Source organism: Pyxicephalus adspersus, chromosome 11, assembly GCF_032062135.1.
Source record: "Pyxicephalus adspersus chromosome 11, UCB_Pads_2.0, whole genome shotgun sequence".
Lineage (NCBI taxonomy): Eukaryota > Metazoa > Chordata > Amphibia > Anura > Pyxicephalidae > Pyxicephalus > Pyxicephalus adspersus.
Genome location: NC_092868.1, coordinates 32,730,081 through 32,756,439, shown reverse-complemented (window position 1 = coordinate 32,756,439; position 26,359 = coordinate 32,730,081). Strand labels below are relative to the sequence as shown.

Sequence of the window (26,359 nt, the reverse complement as noted above, 5' to 3'; positions counted from 1 at the left end):
GAAAATCAAAATGTTAAAAATTTATTAGAAATTTGATGAACGAAGCAACCAAGCAGTACAAAATAAAGCATAATACACTTTTCTATCTCAGAGTTACACATAAACACCTTCTTAATTCATCCCTTAACTGGAGTTGCATTGCTAATGCAGATTCGTAACTTAGAGCTTGATCACAAGACTGGTAGACCATCCTGTAGCACCGACTGGTTTTTCCCATTTTCACATCCTCATACAGTTCTAGCAGCTCAACAGCAATTATGTTTCCCCTAGACACTCTCCGGGCTATGCTGTGAAACTCAATCTCATTGAATACAGCGCCATCCTCTACCCAGAAACTAATATCATGGGTATAACATGGAGGGTAGAGAGAATACCTCTTAAACTGCTTTAATGTCTGTTGATTGAATTGTTGTATAAATCGTTCATCTTTTGTCCAAAGCAGTCTCCAGTCTTCAATGCCCAACAGACACATAACCATTAAATCCAGATTAACAGTTATTAGAATGTAACTATATTCATTGCTCAATTCTCCAGGGGGAACTATCCTGATTGTTCCAATCATCTTATCAGAATCCCTTGAAGACATGTTAATAAGATAATAAGCACTTGTCATTTGCTGAAATTGTACAATATTGAAATCTAAAGGTTGTTTAGTGAAATCCACTTCAATATCCATTAAAATCGATTTTGAAATTGAGGCCACGGCATTTTCAATCATTGTCATAACTAGCTCAAGTTTACTTGTCAGTGTGTCACTGGGATTACATAGGAATATGACAAGTTCTTGGTAAACTGGCATCATCCACGAAGAGATTAGGCATTTTCTGAAAACAGGACCACTGAGCACATACAAAGTATCTGTTGTAAGACTAGTTCTCTGAATTATTTCATTGATGAAAGAAGTCAAGGAAGGTCTTAAATAATGTGGACCATTGGCGTTATCTGTAGAATTATCGTGTGAATTTGTATCTTCAGTGACTATATCACGAAAACTACTCCTTTGGCCTTCCTGTACAGTTCCACATTTGTTGTCTTTATTTGTCACATGAAAAACATTTTTATATGACTCAGGACACTCTAGAAAAGTTGAGAAACTGGACACTTCAAGAATAAGAGGAAATTCATCATCTAATGTGATTAAAGGAAAGTTCTTCTGTAAATGTTCAATAAGTTCTTTATATAGAAGATTGACAGGATGGAATCTTTCTCTTCTAATTAAATCACTAAAGGAAAATAACAAAAACATTTGTTATTGTTGAAGCCTTTTTTCACACATTAGAAAGTACATCTGAATTATCTGTTTATATTCATATAGCTAATGTCAGGGTGAAGCTCACTTGACAGAGTAGATGCACACAATATATATCATACTGAATATATTTACCTGAATGTATGATTGTCACAGTTTCCTTGGTCCTGGGCAGAAGAAGCAGATGAGTCTGTCAGTTTATCTATCAGACGTAATGCTGTCAAATTATCCAGTGGTAGGCTTCTGATGAAAATGTGTTTCGATGAGCCAGCCACAAGGAACGATTTCTGCTGGCTTCTGTAATAAATGAATAAAAAACTAATTATAATCATTACAAAAAAGAAAAAAAAAAAGAACCACTTTCAGTTTGTGTAAAAATGATACAGCCCCCCCCCCCCCCAGGTAAAATGAAAGTAGCTCAAATAATTATTGTCACCTTTTTTCTCCAGCACTGTCCCCCCAGACTTACCAGCTCACCAATTCAGTGCTGCATTCTTCTATGTACTTCCTGTTAGTACATAGCATTATGTGAGCACATAAAAATGGCCTGCATGTAGGAGGCCAGACCACTTAGGAACTCTCTTCTTCACCCAGGCATAGTTCCAGTGGATTACTGTGGATTCACCCACCTCAAGGAAACACCTTGTCAGAAATAAACAATTCTGGGGAGACAATTCTTGAGCCAAATGAACAGAACAGGTATTACGCCTCCCATACAGGAAGGGCCAAACAGAAAGAGTATTTGGTCACCACAGATTTCTGTTACAACTGTCTATGGACATCTTCTAAAGCATGTTAGAGGCTTCCCTTAAGATAAAAAAATACTGGACATCAAGCCAACCCCCTGGCTTCAATACATTGGATCACCTAGGATTAAGCTTTGAGATCAGGTGCCCTGACTTCACTTTCTGCACACTTGACCAGTTTAGACTGATATGAAATGATTAGCATGTTATGTAAGTAGCATTTTTATTTTGTATGTATGTAAGCGTATGTAAACCCTAAATCTATGATTTAGCCTGTTTAGCATCATGCCTCAATGAATACAGGGCTCAGAGCAAATGTTGTAAATCTGTTGCCAAGTGTGCCAGAAACATCACTTCCTGTTGCAAGTTGACAATTCTAAGTTACTGTCTCCTAATTAGCAGTGCTGCCAGACTGTAGTACAAGCTCATTCATTCCCCAAAAAAACTAAAATTGAGACAGGCAAATACTTGTGATTTCCTTTTACAAAAGGATTTCTGCAAGAAGAGAATGATGATAGAGTCAGCAGCAGTATTATGCATATTAATAGCTAAAGTTTGCAGAATACCTGGTCAAAACACATATACTGAAACATCAAACTTAGCTTTACACTACTTGTTTACCTGTATCCAGTGCTCTGGTAACCACAGTACTGATTGTATTTAAAGGGAGTCACATCACTCAGGATCAAACCTGCCTTTGCAGCCATGGCTACTACTTGCCAGCTATTATGCCACTCCCTCCGAGGCTCATCAGCAGGGGTACCACCTTGTCCTTGGCACAAAGCCACATGAACTTGTCCTTGCTCAGAAAGGAGATCTGAACAGCTAAATAACAAACAACAAATACTATCTAGTTAGGGTATTTTTGTATTTACCCAATAAAAAACAATCACTATAGTTTATCTATGACAACCCAGAGGTGTGGTCATGCCACTTTTGTAAATTTACACAGTGCCTCCTAATATGAAAACATTAAATTATTTTTATTATATAAAAATCATGCCCTCCAGCAATACAAACCAATTAAATAGTGACACTCCATATTGCACTGATGCACATATAAGAGGGACATATTGTCTTTACCTTCAACTTTAAAAAAAAAATATTTTATTACCTCTCTGAGCTAAAAGAGATAAATGCTAACTTATGTCTAGGGGAAGAAAAAAAATGAATTTACTTGAAATTATTATTTATTATAATTACTAATAATAAACATTCATATAGCGAAAACATATTACGCAGCGCTGTACATTAAAGAGGGGTTGCAAATGACAGACAGGTACAGGCAGTGACACAGGAGAAGGAGGGGACCGTGCCCCAAAGTGCTTACAATCTAGGAGGTGGGGGAAGTAGCACACAATAGGAGGGGAGATATGGAGTGGTGGGAAGTAGTGGGGATTTTAAGAAACAGAAGAAGGATAGGCAAGTTTGAAAAGATGGGTTTCGAGTGCTCCTTCAAATGAGCAGAAAGTAGGAGCAAGCTGAATAGGAAGAGGAAGACCATTGCAGAGATTCGGGCAGCTCTAGAAAAGTCTTGTAACCGGTTATAATTGCTTATAATTTATAATTGGTTATGAGTGAGGAAGTCATTAGTAGGTCATTGGAGGAGCGAAGAGAGCGGCTAGGGGTGCAATTTTCTATCAGGTCTGAAAGGTAAGTGGGACAAGAACTATTTGAAGGCAAAGCACAGGAACTTAAATTTATAATTGAAGCCAACGAAGAGAACTACAAAGAGAGGCAGCAGAAAAGGAGCGGTGGGAAGGATAGATAAGCCTGGCTGCAGCGTTCATAATAGATGAGAGGGTTGGGTTAACAGTCTGCAGAAATATAGGGGCGGATTTGCAGGACAATGCAGGACTACTGGTCCTGAATCATACACAAATATGTCAGATAGCGAGAATTGGAGGGCAGTATAGAAAAGTAGTTATTGATAATCTCCTAGACAAAAAAAACATTTAAACCCATGGGAGGGACATCACTGCAGGAATAACTTGTTCTTCAGTTCAGGGTTCAGCTTCTAGAAAATTTACAAAAATACAGAATCTTACAGGAAGTGCTCTTTTCTTTTTATATTACACAGTAGATGATAAAGATATGAATATAAAATGATAACAACATGTCTTCACATCTTCTTCGTTACAAGTGGAAAATTACAGACCTTAAGAAGAACTTGCAGAGCAAATCCCTATTCTTCTTTACTCCTGCCTTCCTTCCACAATGTGGAAAGTTAAATATAATGCGGTCATAAAGATGAGTTGTTAGAAAAGCATAATCTTTCAGCCTCGTGGCATCCACTTCAAAGTACACCATACCTCCTGTTGTAGCAAGAAGGCAAAAAAAAATCATAACTTGTTGAAAGCAGAAGGAATGTAATACAAAAAACCCAAACACAAATTGCCCCAGTAAAACTAGTCCACAGTCTGCCTTTACCTTTTGACTGTTAGATTAACGGTTGCTCTACCTAGCAGATTTGGATTTTAAAGGGTGAACAAACAGGATGTAAAGAAATGTTTAATAGATCCCTGTCTTTTGTAAATAATGAATTAGCTAAGCCACAGATCATAGTAATAAACCACAAGGAAAATACTGTAGACAGTAGACAGACTTTTAACAGTACCAGAAAGTGTTGTAGATTGTGGATAGCTAGTTTTCAAGGGCGACACATTGTTCTTGATGACTTCTGGGAACACATGCATTCATTGTGCTTTGAATATATGTTTTTAATTATATAATACTAGCTGATTATCCGGTGTTGCCCGGGGTAGTTATTCATTGCAATCTTATACAGGAAAAGGAATCAAATAAAGCTATAGTGATTTTTTTTGTCTATGGCGTTGTTTCATTTTTTTGCCTTTGATTGGACTCCGCCAATTGCCTTACGTTTTCTCAAATGCATTATACCAGACATTTGTAAGAGAGTCCAAAAAAAATGCAAAAAAAAATGTAAAAAAAAATGTAAAAATATAGGCAAAAAGCACACTGTCACTGAGCAATACATACACACATACATGCAAAAATACCTCTGACATATACCACAGTGCTGTGCAAAGATCAGCGGTGCACTGACATGAGTCTGAGTCATATGTCCAGCAATTTTGGTTTAAATGTCTCGATGCATTTCAGAGTAATGACATACACACATCCAAATATAGCTCTGACATATAGCACAGCACTGTACAAAGATGACAGTGCACTAACATGAATCTCATTCATATGTATAGCAAATTTGGTTGAAATGTCTCTATGCATTTCCTAGTGATCACCAAATATAGCTCTGACATAAAGCACAGCGCAGCACAAAGGTAAGCAAGTTTGGTCTCCATGCGTTTCCTAGTGATGACATACACACATACATGCATGCAAATATAGCTCTGACATATAGTACAGCGCTGTACAAAGATGACTGGTGCACTCACATGAGTCATATGTAAGGCAAGTTTGGTTGAAATGTCTCCATGCATTTTCAAGTGATAGTGGAACATACACACATATACAGTGAGGGAAAGAAGTATTTGATCTGCTGCTGATTTTGTATGTTTGCCCTCTGACAAAGAAATGACCAGTCTCTAATTGTAATGGTAGGTTTATTGTAGATGTGGGAGACAGAATAACATCAAAAGAACCCTCAAAGCCCTAGTGCTCAAAAGTCAGAGCTTGATGTGCATTGTAATGAGTGAAATAAGTATTTGATCCCCTATCAACCAGCAAGATTTCAGGCTCCCAGGTGTCTGCACTGTATGCAGGTAACAAGCTGAGATTAGGAGCACCCTCTGTAAGGATGTGTTCATAATCCAAGCTTGTTACAGTACCTGTATAAAAGACACCTGTCCACAGAAGCAATCAATAAGATTCCATCAATAATCAGATTCCAAACTAGCCACCATGGCCACCATGGCCACCAAGGATGTCAAGGACAAGATTGTAGACCTACACAAGGCTGGACTGGGCTACAAGACTATCGCCAAGCAGCTTGGTAAGAAGGTGACAACAGTTGGCGCAATAATTCGCAAATGGAAGAAACATGAAATAACTGTCAATCTCCTTTGGTCTGGGGCTCCATGCAAGATCTCCCCTCATAGAGTTGCAGTGATCATGAGAACGGTGATGAAGCAGCCCAGAACTACACGGAAGGAACTTGTCAATGATCTCAGGGCAGCTGGGACCATAGTCACCAAGAAAACAATTGGTAACACACTGCGCCGTGAAGGCCTGAAATCTTGCAGAGCCCGCAAGGTCCCCCTGCTCAAGACAGCACATATACAGGCCCGTCTGCAGTTTGCCAATGAACATCTGAATGATCCAGAGGAGAACTGGGTGAAAGTGTTGTGGTCAGATGAGACCAAAATTGAGCTCTTTAGCATCAACTCAACTCGCCGTGTTTGGAGGAGGAGGAATGCTGCCTATGACTTCAAGAACACCATCCCCACCGTCAAACACAGAGTTGGACACATTATGCTTTGGGGGTGTTTTTCTGCTAAGGAGACAGGACACCTTCACCGCATTCAAGGGACAATGAATGGGACCATGTACCGTCAAATCTTGGGTGAGCACCTCCATGAGCACACGGCCAAGGCAACAAAGAAGTGGCTTAAGAAGAAGCCTATAAAGGTCCTAGAGTTGCCCAGCCAGTCTCCAGACTGATTGATAGGGGATCAAATACTTCCTTTACTCATTACAATGCACATCAAGCTCTGACTTTTGAGCACTGGGTTTTTGACGGTTATTTTGTTGTTATTCTGTCTCTCACACCTACATTAAACCTACCATTACAATTATAGACTGGTCATTTCTTTGTTGTCAGAGGGCAAACGTACAAAATCAGCAGGGGATCAAATACTCGTTTCCCTCACTGTACATACATACGTCCAACTTTTTTAAAAATAGATAACGTCTACATGTCTGTCAGCGTTTTCTGCAAACTGAGCCATGTAAGTGCAGCTTAGTTTACAGTCTCTGAACATTTCTGTGCTCCCGTATGTAAGCACCAGGTTTATGTCATCCCAACTTAATCAAAGAAGATGGTCAAACACTCTGAACCTGGAAAAAGACATTATGAAAATGTCAGTGGCAAATACAGAGCAACAAGGTACATCATGGTTGTTGCAATACTGGAAGGGAAATTGTGCCACATTGTGTAAATATGCTGCACTGGAAGCAGTTTAGAGGTCCAATTTAACAATACAAGAGTTAAGAACTGCAGACAAGTTTCAGCAAGCAGACATTACAGCTCTGATTGCTGGCCAAACCAATAAAATATAAAGTATTAAGGTAGATTAGGCTTAGCAGAAAAGCATGACATCCTATTAAGGAGATATTCCACACTTCCTCTTCCTTTGACTCAACAGGAAGTGTGAGATTATCTTTTCATGTGAGGAAATCCCTTTTAGATAATTGTCACAGAAACAATCATCATGTTTCTATATACCTGTTCTGATGGCAAGTCAAAATTTTAGATTTCCCCTCACTTCTAAACATAACATAGAATGAATTTGCTTAACAAGGACACAAGAAATAAGATCTCATGGTGGTTCTAACCCTTCACTGCTTCATGCAAACCTAAAAAGTTTTGCTTTTAGGTTCACTTTAAGGCTGGAGATTAAAGATCATGGAGCTGCTTCTGTATTCTTTCTCATGCAGAAGCAAGTACAGTCTTTGTAGGGCCCGGAGACATCTAAAATCAACTAGGTTCAGGCTGGTGAAAAGTTAGGCCGCTATTTACTTACCATTTCTTCTAAGCTGTTCCACATTGGCAGATGAGAGAGGCTGTTTGGATATTGCATCTTCTGTCTCATAACAAGTGGCAACAATCAGATCCCTTCCTTCACTGGAGTCAGAGAGTGATGCAGAATATGAAAAGTTTCCTTCTCCGACCAACAAGATGTTCAGCATCTTCCTGCTTGCATCCTGTGTTAAGGAAATGGGATTTTTTTAGGATTTTGTAATGAAAAGGTCAGATAGCCATTTTATTATGCAACAATTTGAGCCTGTGTTTTATTTTTTCAATTCAGTCTATTGAAAATAATGTACTTCTAAACGTATCATGCAAAGGCAAGGCAAAACGTATCAAGGCAAAAATCTGTTAAAACAAGGGTGCATGAAAAAATCAATACTCAAAATACTGAAACCTTTCTTTAATATAACTGTACAGAAATAAATATATATATATATATATAAAATGATTACTTTGTATTGGATTCAATACAGTTATTTTGTAATGAATCCAATACAAAATAATTTGAAATTCCTGCCACACTCCCTCGCATGCACTGACGTCACAGGGAACATCAGCACACTCGCCGGGGGACAGATCAGACAAAAGGACGCGGCCAGAGGATGGGATTGGACGAACAGGACACTGGAGGACGCCGGTGGGACCAGGTAAGCCTTTATTTTTTATTTTTTTAGCTACTCCCAAACACTCGGAGTTATCGCTCAGAAGGTTAAAGCTCTCCAAAGCTGGACAGGAGACATTTTCATCAGCAAACCTGGATTAGATCTGGTCCAGGATTCAAAACATTTGAACATCGCATTATATCATACACAACACCCCCACATCACACTGTATCATATGCAACACCCACATACCACACTATATCATATACAACACCCCCATGTCACGCTGCATCACACACAACACCCAACTGCATCTCATGTCACCTCCCTGGAGAAAAGGAACACTATAGTAGGTGACATGACAGTCACATTCTCCCTCACTACACTGCGTCCCCCCCCATATATGAGTACACACACACACATCGTACTTCCGGTCTTCTCTGTTACCCCCGTCATGTGACCTCCAATGGCCCTCATTACCCTCTAATAACACCGAGAAAACCACGGGTCATTTCCATGCTAACAGCCAGTTCTCATGCAGCTAACAGACCCGGAATTGATGTCAGAGGAACATACTCCGAGTAACGTGAGAGCTGATTGCCATCCACTGAGCACATGACAATCCATGGTAGGCGCATATTGGTGACGTCATATGGGAGCCTGTTACTAAGCAACCAAAATGACGCTTAGCCACTCTATAGTGCAGTGAACTCTAGGAGCCTCAGGTGTGTAGAATAAACATTAATATACAATATGACATCTACATGAAGCTCGTGACGGTCATGTTTACAATCCTCTTTTCTGACCCTTTCTAAGCTATATACTCCTCCCCTCCTATGGGTGCAATAATTCAGGGTGGGGGTAATTGTGTTCTGCTGTTCTACTCAGTCTAAGGGCTCTAATAAAACAGGGAATCAGATATTCCCTCGAACATTCCCTTGTGGGAATCTTCTAGGTCTATGTGTTTTAATGGCAGTAATTGATTCCTATAGGGGAATGTCAGATTCCCTGTTTATAAATTTATCCTAGGGTCCTTTCCTCCTCCTGTGTCAATGTCTGTATGTGTCTGTCATTTGCAACCCCTATTTAATGTACATCTCTGCGTAATATGTTGGCGCTATATAAATCCTGTTTAATAAAATAATAATAAATAGAGCTCAAGCTGTATGTAATCTCTAACAATATATCTTTCTTATTTGTACCCTTTTAGTATGTAGATATTCTGTTGGAAACATTTTATTATATTTGTTCAAAAAGTGCAAAACAATTTAAATGCTGTCCTGTGTCTTCCGCACACTCTGCAAACTAAACACACTTTCCATATATTTAGGATATCTATCTATCTATCTATCTAGTTGTCACTTAAATTTAGGATTTGATTTATTTATAGCTCACAGCAACAGTTTCAGTTTGTGGAGTGCAGATACGTTATTACCTAACAACATTATTTTACCAAAACAGAATGGCCTTTTATAATTCTGATCTGAAAGCTGATGGACACGGTGAGGTATGGTTGGACTATGGATCTGATGTAAAGCTCAAACAATATGGCTGGAGGTGTACAACTAAGGAAGATTCCTACTCCAACAAGACTCTACTTGGAAACTGGAACCAGGAGCGCTATGACCTTTGCAAACTCAAAGAAAGGAAGCCATTGTCTTCTCAGGTACTAATGAGGAAATACTGATGTGATCCAACTAATCAAACATTTACTGAGACCAACGTTTAAAAAAAAATAACTATAGATACTCCCCTCTATTTAAGGTTTCAGCAGAGTGGTTATGACTAAAGCAGGCCCTAAAGCAGGAACTCAGAAAACAAAAAAAACAGAAGGCAGTGCTATTTGATAAAAGCGACATGCAATGTCAAGTAACTCCTCCCTGGTATTCCACTAACCCGACTCTCGCCTCTACAATCTATTATGAATGCTGCAGCCAGACTCATCCATCCTTCCCTCCGCTCCTCTTCTGCTGCATCTCTTTGTAGTTCTCTCCATTGGTTTCCATTTCAACTTAGAATCATAATTCAGGTTCCAGGGCTTTGCCTTCAAAACCCTCCACAGTTGTTGTCCCACTTACCTTTCTGACCTGGTAAAAATATACTCCCCTAGCCGCTCTCTTAACTCCTCCAATGACCTACTAATACTTCTTCACTCATAACCTTATCCCAAGCACGACTCCAAGACTTTTCTAGAGCTGCCCCAACTCTATGGAATGGTCTTCCTTCGGCTTGCTTCTACTTTCTCCTGAGCACTTAAAAGACTTTTTTTCAAACTTGCCTACTCATCTTCTGTCTTTTTGAAACCGTCACTACTTCCCACCACTACATATCTCCCCCCCTAGTGTGTGCTACTTCCCCACCTCCTGAATTGTAAGCTCTTCTGGGCAGGGTCCTCTCCTGCTGTGTCACTGTCTGTATTCGTCTGTCATTTGCAACCCCTATTTAATGTACAGCGCTGCATAACAGGTTGGTGCTATATAAATTCTGTTTAATAATAATATTATCCAATCAATGAGCAGGATCATCATCTCCATGTAAGTCCACCATAGAGCCAGTAATGAAGCTGGAGATGCCCATCCCTGTAATAATTATAGGTCCTGCACCGCTTTAAATCATCTCTCCAGGTGCCTTCAATAACTACATTAGTGACCAGAGCCCTTGTAACATGTAGACCAGGAATGTTCACCACCAGTCCTCAAGGGCCACACACATAGCAAGCTTTTTACATCAATATATTGTTATTCTGACTCTTATATTGTTCCTAGGGGAACAATTAGTCAAACAAATTAGAATAATCATCTCTTCATCACTGTTGCTGTCTCCTGAGATAAGCAATTACGGAACACAATGTCCTTGTTAATTAATCTTCTACCTGCCTTTACTAACTGAAACTGATAAAATTCCTCTTTCTCACAATATTTATAAGACGTTCATTAGAAGACCTGTTGACAGCACAGAAAATAATACAACATTGATTTTTCTGTTTCAGTATGCCCATTATTATGAAACCTCTTATTCTGCTGATTACACCAAGAAAGGGGGCTTAGATGCTAGACAAGGTAAGATTACAGAAAAATAACTTTTTTAACCTTCTTTTTCATACCATTCTCCAATATGTTTATCTTCAAAGTGGGATTATATGTGACAAATATTCACTTGCTTACTAGCTATTGTAGACAGTGTACCCCCGTTTATTAGGTAATAAAACCCATCATTTTTTTAAATATAGATAATAAATGATACATCAACTTTTAGCAAGTTACAATCTGACACTCCTTAAAAAATGGGCCCAGTCATCATTGGCTACCTGCTAAAAATAACTGTTTGCCTGGCTGTTCTGCTGATCCCTATGCTTCCAAAATTTATAAGGTGCTGGGCCCAGGACCTAGTGGGGTTATTCTCATTAACTTCAACAGAGAAATCAATGTCTTTGTGTGATCCAGGGTTATGTGGTAAAAGCCTAAATCTGTGGCTGCTGTCATAGAGCTCTACTGGAATGAATGCAGTATACTTATTAAGATAACTGCCATATCTAATTTGCTTCCAAGTAAGCCCTACCCTTTTGTGTGTTAATGCCATGCTACAAACCCTAAAACCCTACATACATTTGTTCCACTAATATGACTGATCTGTGCATCAGGTGAGTACTTTCTGCTGGAGGTCATGTGGAGCAGCAGCTGTACAATATAAGTGACACTGATGTTGTTGAACACTTTACTCGTGGATCTTCAGGAGCCAAGTGTATTGAAAGTCTGACCTGAAAAACCCAACAATCTCACACTTGAGGGCTATAATGTACATTACAATTATTAAACTGTCATAAACTTGAATCTCTTGTGGTCAGTATTTCACCATAAGCAGGTTTAGCTATATTCTTATTTTTTACTCAAAATACTAAAAAACTTAAAATAATAAATGATGTGTTGTTTATTTTCAGTTTTCAAGAGAGAACCCCATGTGTTCCCAGCACATCAACCTGAACTGGATCCACCACAATATAGATCTCCGCAAAAATCATGTTACACGATTGACTTTGGCAGCTCATAGCGTCATGACCAAAGACTTCTGATAATTCTGCAATACTAAATAACCTATAAAACCATGATTGTTATCAATAAATGCATAATTTAGAATTATTGGAATGTTTTATTTTAATTTAAACACACCTAAATAAATATTTTATGGGCTTATTTATTTAATCTTCCAGGTTGCAGCTGAAAGGTATACAAAGTCTTTTTCCAGGATACAAGAATCCTTAGTTATTATTAACATAAGAAACAATTGTTGTGCGGGACACCCTACAACTTTCAATAGCAAAGATGTCAGCACTCACCGTTCTTTGAAAATTAAATTGCTGTAGTTCCATACTAACCAATTATGTGTTTCAGAGGCACAATGGTCCCTTTATACATTCATGCTATAATGTGTCTTTCTGCCTACATAAAAGTGGGGAAATTAATGGACTGTGAAAACAAAAAACATGGCACACTAATGTGATGTAATACTTTGTTTTGATATAAAAAAGATATCAAGACCTGAATTTCTCCAATCTGTTGACACAGATGTATTTTGGAGACCTTTCCTTTCTCAATCTTTTTTTTAAGTAGTTAATTATGACATTTCATTGGGTCTGATTTATTAAAGCTCTCCAAGGCTGAAGAGGATACACTTTCATCAATGAAGCTGGGTGATCCAGCAAACCTGGATTGCATTTGGTCCAGCATTAAAAACATTTGCTAACAAATAGAAAATTACTTTTAAGAAATCCATTCCAGGTTTGCTGGATCACCCAGCTTTACTGATGAAAGTGTATCTTCTTCAGCCTATGAGAACTTTAATAATTCAGGCCTATTATATTTACCTTGAGCCAGTAGATGGAGCTTTAGGCTTCCTTTTCAAGCTTTAAAGTGACCCTTTATAAATACCTATAAAGTGACCTAAAGCTAGATATAGTTTTATTCAATCTACATAATATTTAGCCATTAATGCATCGTCTATGGTCAGGAAATACAGTATAAATAAACTTTGCTTATAACCCTCTGATTTACTTCCTCCCATAAGTGCTTTTGTTGTAAACACAAAGTCTTGATATCCTGTAAATATATATTAAAAATCAAGTCTAGTACTGGTATAGATATTTCTTGCAATATTTTATTTATTCGTATTGGAAATTCAGAGTTACCCTATGTAATCTATATGAATGGTCATTTGGATGGCAGGGGGCCCCCATCAGTGTATGTACCATATCTTTGGGCCTGGTAATTATATAATTAGACATATCCATTATATTTCAATCCAATCTAATGAGCTCCTAATTTGTGTGCTCCACCAAAATCTCAAGCAGTGTTATCAGTTGTGCCCAATTCACATTTATCAACTTCAGAACATGTTCCCTCATGTTATCAAGATGGGGGATGTTCAGTAGTTTAAATGAGTACAGGGCCTAGGGTGACAATGCTTCTCATGCAGATATTAGGTAAAGTGTTGTCACCTTAGGACAGAAAGTGTGTTCCTGTAGGATTATCGTGAAAAACATTATGCCTCCGCACACTTGAAGATGCTTCTCATTGCTTTTATTTGCATTAGTAATTTGATTTGGTCACAGGACAGCACAAATAAATACATGTAGCAGTGTAGTACGCGCGCACTCTCTCTGGCAGGGTGGAAAGGTATCTTGTTTATCTGGAACAGCTGACAGATTCTACTTCTTTGGGGCAGCTCCAATGGATGCTTTATCTTCACGAGTGATGGGAATAGAGCGCTCAGGAACGTCAGCCAGTTTTCTGGGTGCAGACACTGTCAGCACTCCATCTGGGGACAAGGATGAAGTAATGGATAGAGCATCAACATCAATTGGGATTTTATATCTTCTCTGGAAGTCTCTGGAAACATAGCCATGTTCATCCTGGGAATAAATATTAGCTATTAGTTAAGGTGAAAAAGTCATAATGTTACAGTGTTATGGCATCACCATAGCCTCAATAAAATACTGTGTTTCCTAAAACATTATAAAATACTTTGCATGACCACCATCCAATTTTATTTGGCTTTTCAGAGATCTCCCTCAGCTTTCTCCATCACAATTCCAGTTAGTGTTGGAGCCCAGAGGAAGCAGTGAGGTCACCCCTTTGTAATGTGATAGTGATCGATCAGGGGACCCCTCAATCATTCCAAGCCTTGCATCATAGGAGAACACGTGCTTCTTCATACCAGTATAGGTTTGTCAGAAAATCTTTTGATAGCTGGGTTTTTGTAGTATAAGTGGGATTTACAAAGATCATACCACTTTACTTTTATCAAGCAAAGATACAGAGTCACTTTGGATCAGTGTTTCCTGATCTTTTTATCCTGGCAGACTCTTTGAAATAACTTTCAGGTCTTTAGTGAACCCCGCCGCGTTCCAGCATAGCTCAATGGTGGTGTTAGCCCTCAGAAGAGCCAGAAAGCACAGACTAAGTATCAGCTGGGGTTTCTCCATAATCTCTAGAGTTGAGGGTGTTATGCTGCAGACTGAGACCAGGTTGCGGTCCACACACCAGGGTGGGCAGAACAGTACCAAATCAGTGGGCAAGAGAGCAGTTGACTAAGGCCGGGGTGAGGGCAGACAGCAAACAGGCGAGGTCATAACCAAAGCCAGGGGTCAAGTACCAAAAGGTGACAAGGAGACACAGATGACAAGGAGTCAGGGGAAACTGGAGGGATGACAGGGGATATAGACAGCACCAAAATGCAGGGGGTAGCAGAAGATACAAGTAGATGGTGATCAGTGGGAGGAATGCATGTTGCCATCCCTACAGATACCCAAAATCATTGTTGTTTCAGTTAAACTGACTTGAAAGTCACAAACTGCTCAATGCTCAAAGAAAAAGGGAAACAACTTGCTAAACATTTATATTAAATAACTGGAAGACTATTCTACATTTTTAAAATTACTTCAATCCTTTTGCTTTAGCAGACAGAAACCGGTTTAGAAATATGCCATTGCTGACATGTTTTTGAAGGTGCATGAGCTTGGCATGGAATTACATAGTCAAGGCCTGATAGAAACCTATTGGTTCCATGTCAAACCCTTGCCAAATAATAAAGGAAGGATAATATTGATGGCCCAAAGCCTTTACCTTCAAGGATACGTGGCAGCTCCCACTGATGGGCCCTAAAAGACTGTATGATGTCTGACAGACAGACCTCTAACTACAGATCAGAGACAACTGAGATTAATGACTTATTTGTGTTGTGCTGGGACCCAGTATTAACATGTAAATATTCGGGACACTAATTGTGGCAGTGTGGGTCACAACGAAGTTCCTAGATAATCAATTTACCTGACGCTCCTCGTGCTTTCCTTGGATTTCAATGTAGTCTCCTGACACTTTAACTTTCAGCTCCTCAGGAGAGAAATGTTTCACATCAAGGTTAATAGAGAACTTATCCTTCTCCAATCTCATCTGTGGTAGTAAAGAAAAACATTTTAATTAGCTTTCACAAATCTGAGTATAACTAAGTACAAATGAATTCTTACTGCATTGTTCTCCCTAGAACCTTTTAGCTGGGTGCACCACCCGGCTGTTTTTGTGTGGTTACTGAAAATTTGGGTCACAACACAGGGTACACCACCACCCTACAGCATTTTCCCACCCATCTTTAAAAATATTCTGGGGAAAATACTGTTTTTGTATGTACTAATCATTTTTGCAACCACATCTAAAAAATGAGATGAACTGTCTTTGAGAAGTTGAAACCCAAGATCAATGTTTTCTGTAAGTAAACGGCAGTACATTTATATTGAGAAGGCTGATATAATGTATATAAGGGTTTACCAGAGGAAGAACTACTGACATGATGGTGAGCCAATGTGTTCTGTGTTGCTAACAAAGACTGCATAGGCTGCACATTCCAGATGATTGAGTTAATGGGTTTTGGGAAATCTAGTAGACTTGAGTTTTTGCCCTTTCAGTGATCAGTAGATAAAGTCCTGGCACTGTTATAAAGAGGGCATTGTATTGTGTTTTGTTGTCAGCAATGTCATGACTCTGCTGTCTTTGTATGACAATAGTTATATGAGAAAAAAAAACAAGAACTTTCTGTTATGAAGTCAATAGAAGCTAGTACTAGATGTAACCACCTCTAGTACTGTCTGAATAGGGCAGCATTTGAGCAGTATAGTAAACTACAAGCTTGTCTATAGGTCATAGCATTTACAGGTTGAGAATCACAAGACACAAGGTTTTTAGTATCATGCAATATTTTTGCTGTATATACAGAAAAAATAAGTTTCTTAGTGGACTATAGGGAAATATTGTTGTTGGTAATGAAAAATCTAGAGCCAATATTGGACATTTTTATGTAATGTTTTCTTTAATACCCGTGTCATGGTAAAGATAGACACCAAAGTGATGGGAATTCTGTTAGATAGTTGTCACTGGAACACAAATCTCAGTGTAAAGATAAATACCTCTTTTAGACCTGCAGTAAAGAACAGTGTTGTACCTCATGCTCAACCACACTTTCAATCACTCCCATTCAACTGCATGGGAGTGGTTGGGAACCACTGTGTTCCACCCACTAAATCAAATTTCTTTACGCCCTTTTATTTACCAGTTAGGTTTGTTTGTTGGTAAGGAAAATATAGTAACTAAACCCCTATTTTGAGATGAAATTCTATGGCAGCTACAACTGGTGGATCACAGTGAGGCCTTCCCCACCAATACAAGAAGTCGGCCCCCATGGTCCACCATTGTCTTTCCATATTTTAGACCTCCAATTTAAAGCGTACCTAAACACAGAATTTTCACTTTACATAAATAGGTAGACAAACCTTTTATAAAAAGGTAAAAATTTGTTTTTTTAAAGTGCAAAACCCCTTTATTTAAAAAAAAAAGGGTGCAGCATCACCCCCTTAATTCTGGATCACCTAGGCGATCGAGAATGAATAGGAGCACAAAGCCTCCCGGGATACCTTTGTCATGTATCCTGGGAGGCTCTTGGGTGCTCCCTCTGCACATGCCCAAGCACCTCGGGCATGCGCAGAAACAGCCCTTTCGTCAAAAGAGGAAAAAAAGCAGACCTCACGGATGGGAGGTGAGATCGGCAAGTTTTTTTCCCAAACTATGTCACCCAATCTTGCGCCTGTGTCGGGAGATGAAGAAGGAAGAACCTGGAAGAAGGGGAGAAGATGGCACCGCCTGGGGCGCCGGCCTAAAGACGGATACCAGGACGACGTGGGACCCTATGGAAGAAACCTCCGGACTGATTGACTGCTCTGCGGGTTAGAAGGTAAGAGGATTTTTTTTGTTTTGGGCACTTTTAAGTTTACTTCCTCTTTGAGCAGTCCTTTTTAAACTAGACTATTTTCAACTGATTGACTAAACTATATACTGAAAGCTTTATGTTAAGGTCAAGCAGTGCTGCCAATACAGGCCAACCTGAATACATAGCTTTCCTGGCCTTTGGCACATAATGTAATGCAGCAGTGCAAAATTAATTTTGGGGGTATATAACTGGAACACCCAAGAGATTTTTTTCATGTCCTCATGTAAGCCATTCCAACTTTGGCTCTACATAGATATTTGAACCCAAGGGGAACTTTGCTGTCAAAATGAACCACCAGTTCTCAGTAAATGTATCCTTTAAATGTAGGGATCAAAGACGTGAAAGTGAAAATAACTGCATGATATTCACATCATGACTGTGTATGATGTGTCCTTGCTTTATCAGTGAACATAAAATGACTTGGTAAGTATTTTAGGAAGTGTTGTTGACATAAAGTGTAAGATTATTCACATACTGGGGAATGTGATGTAATGTGATCTATGTATATTAATAAGGGGCTTTCTGCAGGACAACTGATTTATGAGTGGAGGATAGCTCGGCAATGTTCTCTGCAAACACGAAACCAAAACAAGACTTATATTATCATGAAATATGTTTATAGGTTAAATAAATGCATCTCTGTGATATAAACAAAAGAGCATTTTTTAGGGAAGGCAATGTACTATGTCTTCTATTGTCTTATTGTAATAAAATACCAATGTGATAGAGATAGTGATTTTTTAATTAAATTCCGATTCAGTCTTTACATAATGTATGGGTTACACTTTGTAATGCAAATACAAACTATCTGTCCTAATAACATGGAAGGAAAGTATAATGATAATGTGCAAATTTCAGTAACTTTCAGCAAACAGATTTCAGCATTCTTAAGGACATAAAAAATTGAAGCCCATGATCCATATTAGAGCTAATGCAATATATACAGTGATTGCAAACTGAAAAGTTTACTTTTTTCTGAAAGGGAATATTATTATCTTAGTACAATATTAAACTATAAAAACATTTTACTAGTTTAAATAAACAATAAAAGTAACACTTTGTTGCAAGTAGTCATTAAACTGTCATTTTAAATTAGGGAATATGTAAAATAGTTCCTACAGGTTTAGAAAAACATAGCAATTCTACTTGTTATGTTCTAACAAATGGTTTTAATCTGATGGTAAAAAGAATGGGTTAATTCTGTACCCCTTATACACCCAACTTGCTGCCTATGTACATTGAATACAGGTTGTTTGTAGAATTATCAAACATGTTAATCTTCGGAATTTTATTACAAATGATTGGTGCCATTTTTCATGGGGATACACTATAGGAAAATTGCCAAGCTTTGGAATTTAAATTAAATTGTATATCAAATTTAAATTAAATTGTATATTACACTGAAAAGCATCACATATAATAACTGTACTAATACATTTAATGTAGTGTATAAACCAACACATATAGCAGGCACACAGCTGGGAATTACCTCTGACAAGCCACTTTCAATCCAAGAAGGCAGTCTGAGAAATGGATATTTTGCATAGAAAGGGGAAAGTATTGAAGATGGAAACAAATCAGATTCGTGTAGGTGCTCCCCAAAACACTGTTCAAAGATCCTGTTTGGTCCAAAGAAGGAGTAAAATTGGCGACGAAACCAGGGGTGTTGGATAGTTATATCCATCTTGTTCAGGCTCTAAGGATAGCTGTCAGAGAAAGAACCACTCGCTGCTGGATCCACTCAACAATCCAAACAGTCTTATATACAAAGTGTCCAACATTGGGCTCCTCCCTGGCACCCCAACATTGAACTTTCTGGAAAAGAGTTGTCAGATGGCTTAATTATGCCACCACGCTTGCCTGCTTCCATTCACTAAATAGATGTAGGATATAAGCAATGACACATACTCTATTCAGTCCTCGTCCCATTGGGTCAGCAAGAAGAGGAGCTGATTATGTCTGTGCTCTCAGTCTTTTGCACATTGGATTAACAGACAGGAGGATCATTTCAGCTACTGTTCTGTAACATGACAAGAGATGAGTTCATTCTCAGATCTGACAGTAGATAACAGGATCCCAGTTTGCTGAGTAGCCTATTCAGTTATTTACAGTTCTGAATATATCAGTGCTGGCCCTTTTCCCTTCTGTGGGTTTACTCTGTATACAGTAGGCTGTAGACTGTTATCTGTCCTGTGCTGGTACAGAATAATGCATTGGGTTTCCCCTGGAGCTTTTTTACTATATACTGTATACAACTGCAGAATTTGTTAACCACATTTAAATTAGCGGCATGTTTTCTTACTAGAAAACTAGATATGTCTATCTGAATTAATAAATACTTGATCGGTCATTTAAAACTAAAGCTTAAATGTAAGATTTGTTGACCAAATTTCAACAAGGAGAAACTGAGATGAAACAAATCATTTATATTTAATTATAATATTATATAAGTTATATAATTTAAAGAGGAATTAAACTCAAAAGTCCCCCAAAACAAAAAAAATCCACTTACCTTCAATCCCGCAGAGCAGTCGTTCGCTCCGGAGGTGTCTTCCATCGGGTCTCGTGACGTCCCGGTATCCGTCTATGGGCCGGCGCTCTGGGTGCCGCAATCTTCTCCTCTTCTTCTGGGTTCTTCTTGGATGTATCCCAGGCATGGGAAAAAAAACTTGCTGATCTCACTATTTTTTTTCCCTTTTAACAAAAGGGCTCCTTCTGCGCATACCTGAGATGCTTGGGCAGGTGTGGAAGGAGCACCCAAGGGCCTCCCGGAATGTGTGAAGTAGATATCCCAGGAGGCTCCGCACTCCCATTCATTCTCAATCACCTAGGCCAGTGGTTGCCAACCGAGAAAATTTTGGTGGTCTGCGGCTACAGCCGGTCCACCCTCGAGCGGGGTGAGGGGAAGGACCCTGCTGGGGGGACACACCAGCTAGAGCCGCAGACCATGTCCCCCTTACAGATCGCAGACTCAAGGAAGTGGGCGGGTTGTATCTCTGGACACAACCCCCCCATTTTACCATCGCAGGCTCAGATCTGCGATGGGAGAGTGGGTGGGTTCTGGCATCATGGCGTCACTAAAGGGGAAGTTTCTTCACCTTTGAGTGACAACTGGATTCCCGGGCATGCGCGGTCTGGAGCCGGAAAATGTAGTGGTCCACAGGTCCAAAAATTGCCCACTCCGGGGTGGAGTATATAAAACTTAGTAAACTAGTACAGATGTAATTTGCCAAGTTGCCCCAAAAACGTTTTATAATCTGGCATTCCCATAAATTATGGGATAGATTAGCTGCTGGGGTATCACATTTAAACATTTGTCTCCATCAGAAAGTCCCATATAATGTATATCTTGTGAAAAAGACGGAAAAACATTTCTCAATATTGGACTGCTGGTATCATTTTCCATGACACTCTATACATTTTTAAATCAATTCTATCTTTTAATCTTGAAGTCAGTCGACCACACAACCTTCCCTCTAGTGGGCGGATTGGGGGTCTAGTTATGAAGCTGTTGGTAGTTTGATGACATCACACAGCAGCAATTTGGCCATGATTTATTAAAGCTCTCCAGGGCTGGCGAAGATAACCTTTCATCAGTGAAGCTGGGTGATCCAGGAAACTTAGAATGGATCTGGTCCAGGATTGAAAAAATTTGGAAACAAATAGCAAATAACTTTTGAGAAATGTATTCCATGCTGGAAAACCCAGGTACAACAATGAAAGTGTATCCTCTCCAGCCTTGGAGAGCTTTAATAAATCAGGCCTTTTGTGTATCTTGTCTGTGAAGAGGACCGCTGTCAATTAAGGCAGGGCTGGCTGAGGTGTCGCTGACAACAGAGTATGGGAGACACAACCACAGCATCCTATATGACCATATATCACCATATACACTCTAGGGGTATTTACACTGTAGGGGTATTTGAGCCTTTGCCATAATATGGTCTGTCTCTACTGCTGTACACATTTTCCCGTTTTTCATTTTAGCCCAGTGACACACACTGACCATTCAAACTGACCATACAGATTTGCTTCTGTGATTGACGTGATCAGAATCCAGCTAAGAGATTGGCAGCATGAACAGTATTTTGAAAAGAAATGAACAAGTAAACAATAAAAATAAATGTGTTACAAAACACAGTGTAATGAAAACCATGTGACAGTTCAAGCATATTGGTAATATTCTATTCAACTGCACAATGTTGTGACCTTCACTATAAATGTGGGATTACACCGCTAATCGATTAGTTATTGGTTGTCAACAATAGATTCACACTGATTTTACAAAACATTTGGATAATTTACTTTGCCTCATATGGGTGTTTGGAATTCTATACAATGAAATATACTAGGACATACCCTTTTGTCTAAATAATGTAAATTGTAAAGAAGTTGATTAAATTAATCTTTTTTTTATTCTTCTTTCCCAACATATATATCAAATGTTGGAACAGGCATATATAAAAGTTGAGCCTTCTGATAAAGCCAAAAGGTGAAACACATCAAAGACTTTGAACAACAACTTTAAGAACTATAAGTTTACAGGCAAATAATTGTCTGGGGAAAGTGTCCCACAAAATATTGGTATGCTCTGAAATGTTTTTTAATGTTGTAAATAAATATGTAAATTTAGAAAATATGAATTTTTAACTGTATAAAGTCAATGGAGTTGTGGTACTTAAACCCCCCCCCCCCCCCCCAAAAAATACAAAAATGCAATTGTTAACAGTGTAATGCTGACCGAAGCATCCCTAAAGCAGTACTGTATTGGGGGAATGTGACAACATGCCTATATCATCCATAGCAAACTGTAATTCTGCTCTAAATCTGTTTTTGCACTGAACAACGTTTTTTCCTGGCAAACCTCTCAAGTAGTGTTTCAGTTCAGATTTATATTAAAGTCACATTCATTCAGGATGTATTTAATTCATTTCTACAAAAACAAGTAACTTCCTGATTGTAACCATAATTTGGCTGCTGAGATAATTAGAGATAGGCCTTTTGGTGGGCAAGAACTGCAAGTTTCTACTGCTGTGTGGACTGGGAAGCTTAGACAGGGAATGCTCTGTTGATGTGTAGAGCTATGTATAAAAGAAGCCATCATTATTTACTTCTGCTCTTGCTGAAGCTAATTTTTCTAGATCATTTGTAAGCACATCCTACATTACTGCAAGCATTGAGCACATTATATAGTCCACTACTCTACTTGTAGTGCTTTCTTCTTTCAGTGGGTCTGTTATTTATTTTTATGTTACTTGTCACAACCACTTGGTATCACTGTTGTGAAGAAAAAAAAATAAAATTAAAGAGCCCCACAAATCTGCCCATTAGGGGATTTGCACCTTTTTCATGTTACCCTCTTCATAATTTAACATAATACCCTCTTCATAATATGGTCTGTCCTTACTGAAGTACAGTTTTTCCCATTTTTCATTTTATTCAGCACGGTGTTCCTCGACATTTGGTGGGCTTCTAAAGCCATTGTGCCTGCTGAAGTTACTCTTCAGACACTAGAACAAGCCACCGGATGTTTTGTCCTATTGACTTCAATGCTGTTCAAATCTGAGATTTAGGCATTTAGTACCTAGATTTTTTAAACAGTTTGGTTTAACAGCCCAAGAACTAGACTGAGACTTTTTTGCCTTAATTTGCTGGGCTGGCCAGTCCTGGACAATATTGCAGTTATTTTAAATCTATGCCCATTGTAGATATTTTCTTTTACAGTAAACCAATTGATTTCAAATAATGTAGTGATTCTTTAAATTCCTTTTCAGCCTAATAGCCATTACCAGAATTCTTTAAGAGGGCCTTACAGACCTAATTTGATGTGGGCGTGATAACACTACATATATCAACAAAGTGAACACAACATTCTAGATACAGGTTTAATATAAAGCAGGTTCCATCTGCAAGCTCCCCAAGGAGGTTCTAAATATTAGAACCTAATTTGATGGTAAATTATGGTGGATTAATGGAATGGTGGTAAAACTATGTGTGTACTTACCAAGTGACAATCTACATTTTTGTTAATTCGACCAAGAGATGATTCAAAAGGCAAAAAAAAGAACAGGTACACTTGTCCTTTATTCAAGTCTATCACCAGGCATCATGTATGAAGTGTAACTTAATTATCCAGCACTCCTGGAAGAGTCGAATGCTGAGAATACTGACAAAAACTCCAGTGTGAGAATGGAATGATGGCAGGAGACATGGGCTGAAGGAGCGGTGGGTATTGCAGCTCTGCTGTTTCAATTAATTGATAAGGAGGCTTCTAGAGATAGTTGGCAACTCTAAAGAATCAAGGAAATTGATTCTGCACTGATTGATGGAGCAGGTATTTGTACAAATAAAAATGCGTGGGGCAAAATAGTGATCCTACCAAAGGGTTGTGACAAAATATTTTGGAGGGGAAGAGCATTTGTACAACGGTAGAGAGGAGCCAGAAGCCAGTGAGCAGAGGAAACTCGGCAGAAGGCCCACATGATGGAGCAGGTTGAGTTAGTAAAATAAAAGAGGGGTCAAGGGGGCATTCAGAGTTGTGATTGGTAAGGGGGGTTAGGGGTGTGTGGATAAGGTAGTAGGATATATATATATATTTATATATATATATATATATATATATATATAAATATGTGTGTGTAACAGGAAGTGGGATGCTGAGGTTGAACGGCAGGTGAAAGGTTCTCCCCCTCCCTTCCTTGGATTGGGGATTTTTTCTTTGTTGGCAGTTTGGGGTTCTCAAGGGCAGTAAAGTTTGGTAACCTTGTAAAGTGGGTGGGGGAATCATCTCTGGTATGTGACCGTAGTGTCTCTGGACATAGGGATAGTCTGTGGGTAGCTGATATTCACAAGGCCGTGTTATGTGCAGCTGGGAACTAATATATCAGTGTGGTGCAGATCCTAAGTTATAGAGGATAGTTCATGCCCTCGAGGACCTGCAACATGAGTGGGTTACTTTATAAGGTTATTGTATGTTATGATAATATTGTTTTTGTAAGTTTATTAAGGAACATGTTAATGATGTTTTGAATTTTAATTGCGCCTGTGCAATAAATGGCTATTTGGCCATTTGGACCGTTATAAGTTTGTGTCTTTATTTAGGCGGGATGGGTTGTACAGGTGAATAGTGGACCTGCAAGTGTATCTAAACTTCTCCAGTTATGTGGAGAGAAAAGGAGGTTGTAGGAATGATACTGCACAGGTGGCAAAAAATTAAAAGGTTCTACTCACTCGACACACTTTGGCATTACATTAGATTCTGGTTGTAGGTTTGTATCTTGTCATGAGTTTTAGGCATGAAGACCCTTTGTGCCAAGTGAAGGTTACAAGCTATAGGTACACATATAGTATGCCCCATATGAAAACATTTTGTGGCACAGTGCTAGAAACTTTCATTTTCCCAGGTGCAGACTCCCTTCTTACCCTTTAATGCTAGATGTAAAAATATATCATGCCACCTACACTGTCTGGAATTCATGGCATGATAATGACATTAGGAAAACATCTATTCATCTTCAGTGTTCTTCTGGTGACATTGCTGCTCCCTAATTGTACAAACTAAATCAGTTGACTAAAGATACCATCTGACACTTGGCTGTTTGTCCACAAAGAATGCGCAGTGTGTGCAGAAATAAACATGCACAAGCAATAGAGGGGACATTGTCTGTTAGAGAGCCTCTGAAGTGTTTCATTTTGCTAAGAATTTATTCTTTCATTTTTTAACCTATTTACAGTGGAGCTTATAATTTACATCAGATAAACAAGCACTAAGTGAAACTGGAATCAAGATAATTTGAAACTGAAAACTCCTATCGTAACTGGGTAGATTCCAAATAAAGTCAATCAAAGATAATTCTGACTGGAGGTGAGGGGAAGTTATAAATATCAGATCAGATGGAATCTGATCAGATCAGTTGAGAAATCTGATCAGGTTCAGAAATTCTATTTAAAATTCAGATTTTTACCTTTTTTTTTTGAAAAATCACTAGAAAAAGGTTTCCTTAGCTAATTTTAGGGAGCTTTTTTTAGACAGCAAAGTTGTGATGATGCCATGTTGGTTTGTGGCAAATCAACATGTTTACACTCACAATAAAAGAAAACAGGCACATTTTTACAAAACAATTTTTTATGAAGAAGTTTACCTGTGCATAACTGAAAAAATTTGCTGCGATTTCACTTGGTTAACAGCCATATAATGAGAAAACAAGTGGATTTTATTAGTAGCAATGGAACAAAATTGCGTGTGTATATCTGGAAATTATTGCTGCATTTTCACTTGGTTAACAGTCAAAAACCTGGCTAATTTTATTATCAACAATGGGAAAATTTCCTGTGTATAGGTGTAAATTATTGCTGTGATTTTACCTGCTTAAAAGTCACACTGCTCCAAAGACATGTTTGTAGATTCGGCAGGCTGTCATTGGATGATCTTGAACATCTGCCCATGCAGGACAAGACTTTAAATTTGAGCTTGAAGATCAGTCTTAATAACCAAAGTTTTCTTTACCAATGAACTACATCATTATATGGACATATGATTGTACGCTGACTCAATATTGTTCTTTACTGCAACAAACAATAACTATGTAGCTCACAGTGTATTACCTGATCAACACTTTAGATATGTTCAAAAATTATATTCCCACTTGTAAAGAGGCGCCCGGGCTGTGGTGGGTAAGAGGTAAGTGTGACACACAATATATACTAAAAAGGAAAACCTTTGCTC

General features: G+C 38.6%; 3 protein-coding genes across 8 annotated transcripts; 1 reads left to right on the top strand and 2 right to left on the bottom strand.

Moving 5' to 3' along the window:
• Positions 1-8,972, bottom strand: FDXACB1 (ferredoxin-fold anticodon binding domain containing 1). 6 transcript variants are annotated; one of them, XM_072426725.1, is made up of 6 exons: positions 8,905-8,972; positions 7,719-7,899; positions 4,154-4,310; positions 2,617-2,820; positions 1,385-1,546; positions 1-1,223 (listed from the first exon to the last, which is right to left on the bottom strand). In XM_072426725.1, exons 1-6 carry the CDS (start codon positions 8,953-8,955, stop codon positions 83-85), a joined length of 1,896 nt encoding a protein of 631 aa, XP_072282826.1. In that variant the 5' UTR covers positions 8,956-8,972; the 3' UTR covers positions 1-82. The 6 variants fall into 6 exon arrangements, with proteins under 6 accessions (XP_072282826.1, XP_072282828.1, XP_072282829.1 ...); XM_072426727.1 differs by having other exon boundaries at positions 8,809-8,932; XM_072426728.1 differs by having other exon boundaries at positions 8,879-8,928.
• Positions 8,309-12,464, top strand: CFAP68 (cilia and flagella associated protein 68). Its single transcript, XM_072426733.1, has 4 exons — positions 8,309-8,373; positions 9,790-9,994; positions 11,318-11,387; positions 12,266-12,464. Exons 2-4 carry the CDS (start codon positions 9,791-9,793, stop codon positions 12,373-12,375), a joined length of 384 nt encoding a protein of 127 aa, XP_072282834.1. The 5' UTR covers positions 8,309-8,373; position 9,790; the 3' UTR covers positions 12,376-12,464.
• Positions 12,465-13,884: 1,420 nt separating this feature from the next.
• CRYAB (crystallin alpha B) lies at positions 13,885-19,372 on the bottom strand. The gene is made up of 3 exons (XM_072426732.1): positions 19,127-19,372; positions 15,651-15,773; positions 13,885-14,233 (listed from the first exon to the last, which is right to left on the bottom strand). The coding sequence occupies exons 1-3, from the start codon at positions 19,319-19,321 to the stop codon at positions 14,030-14,032; spliced, it is 522 nt and encodes a 173-aa protein (XP_072282833.1). The 5' UTR covers positions 19,322-19,372; the 3' UTR covers positions 13,885-14,029.
• Positions 19,373-26,359: the final 6,987 nt, after the last annotated feature.

Coding starts and splice junctions, on each gene's coding strand:
- FDXACB1 (XM_072426725.1), bottom strand. CDS start 8,955: ATGGATTGTCATGTGCTCAGTGGATGGCAATCAGCTCTCACGTTACTC. Junction 1,547..2,616: donor TACCAGAGCACTGGATACAG/GTAAACAAGTAG, acceptor CATTTATTACAG/AAGCCAGCAGAAATCGTTCC. Junction 1,224..1,384: donor TGTGACAATCATACATTCAG/GTAAATATATTC, acceptor ATTTTCCTTTAG/TGATTTAATTAGAAGAGAAA.
- CFAP68 (XM_072426733.1), top strand. CDS start 9,791: ATGGCCTTTTATAATTCTGATCTGAAAGCTGATGGACACGGTGAGGTA. Junction 9,995..11,317: donor GGAAGCCATTGTCTTCTCAG/GTACTAATGAGG, acceptor TTTCTGTTTCAG/TATGCCCATTATTATGAAAC. Junction 11,388..12,265: donor GGGCTTAGATGCTAGACAAG/GTAAGATTACAG, acceptor GTTTATTTTCAG/TTTTCAAGAGAGAACCCCAT.
- CRYAB (XM_072426732.1), bottom strand. CDS start 19,321: ATGGATATAACTATCCAACACCCCTGGTTTCGTCGCCAATTTTACTCC. Junction 15,774..19,126: donor TTGAAAGTGGCTTGTCAGAG/GTAATTCCCAGC, acceptor TTACTACCACAG/ATGAGATTGGAGAAGGATAA. Junction 14,234..15,650: donor GAAAGCACGAGGAGCGTCAG/GTAAATTGATTA, acceptor ATTTATTCCCAG/GATGAACATGGCTATGTTTC.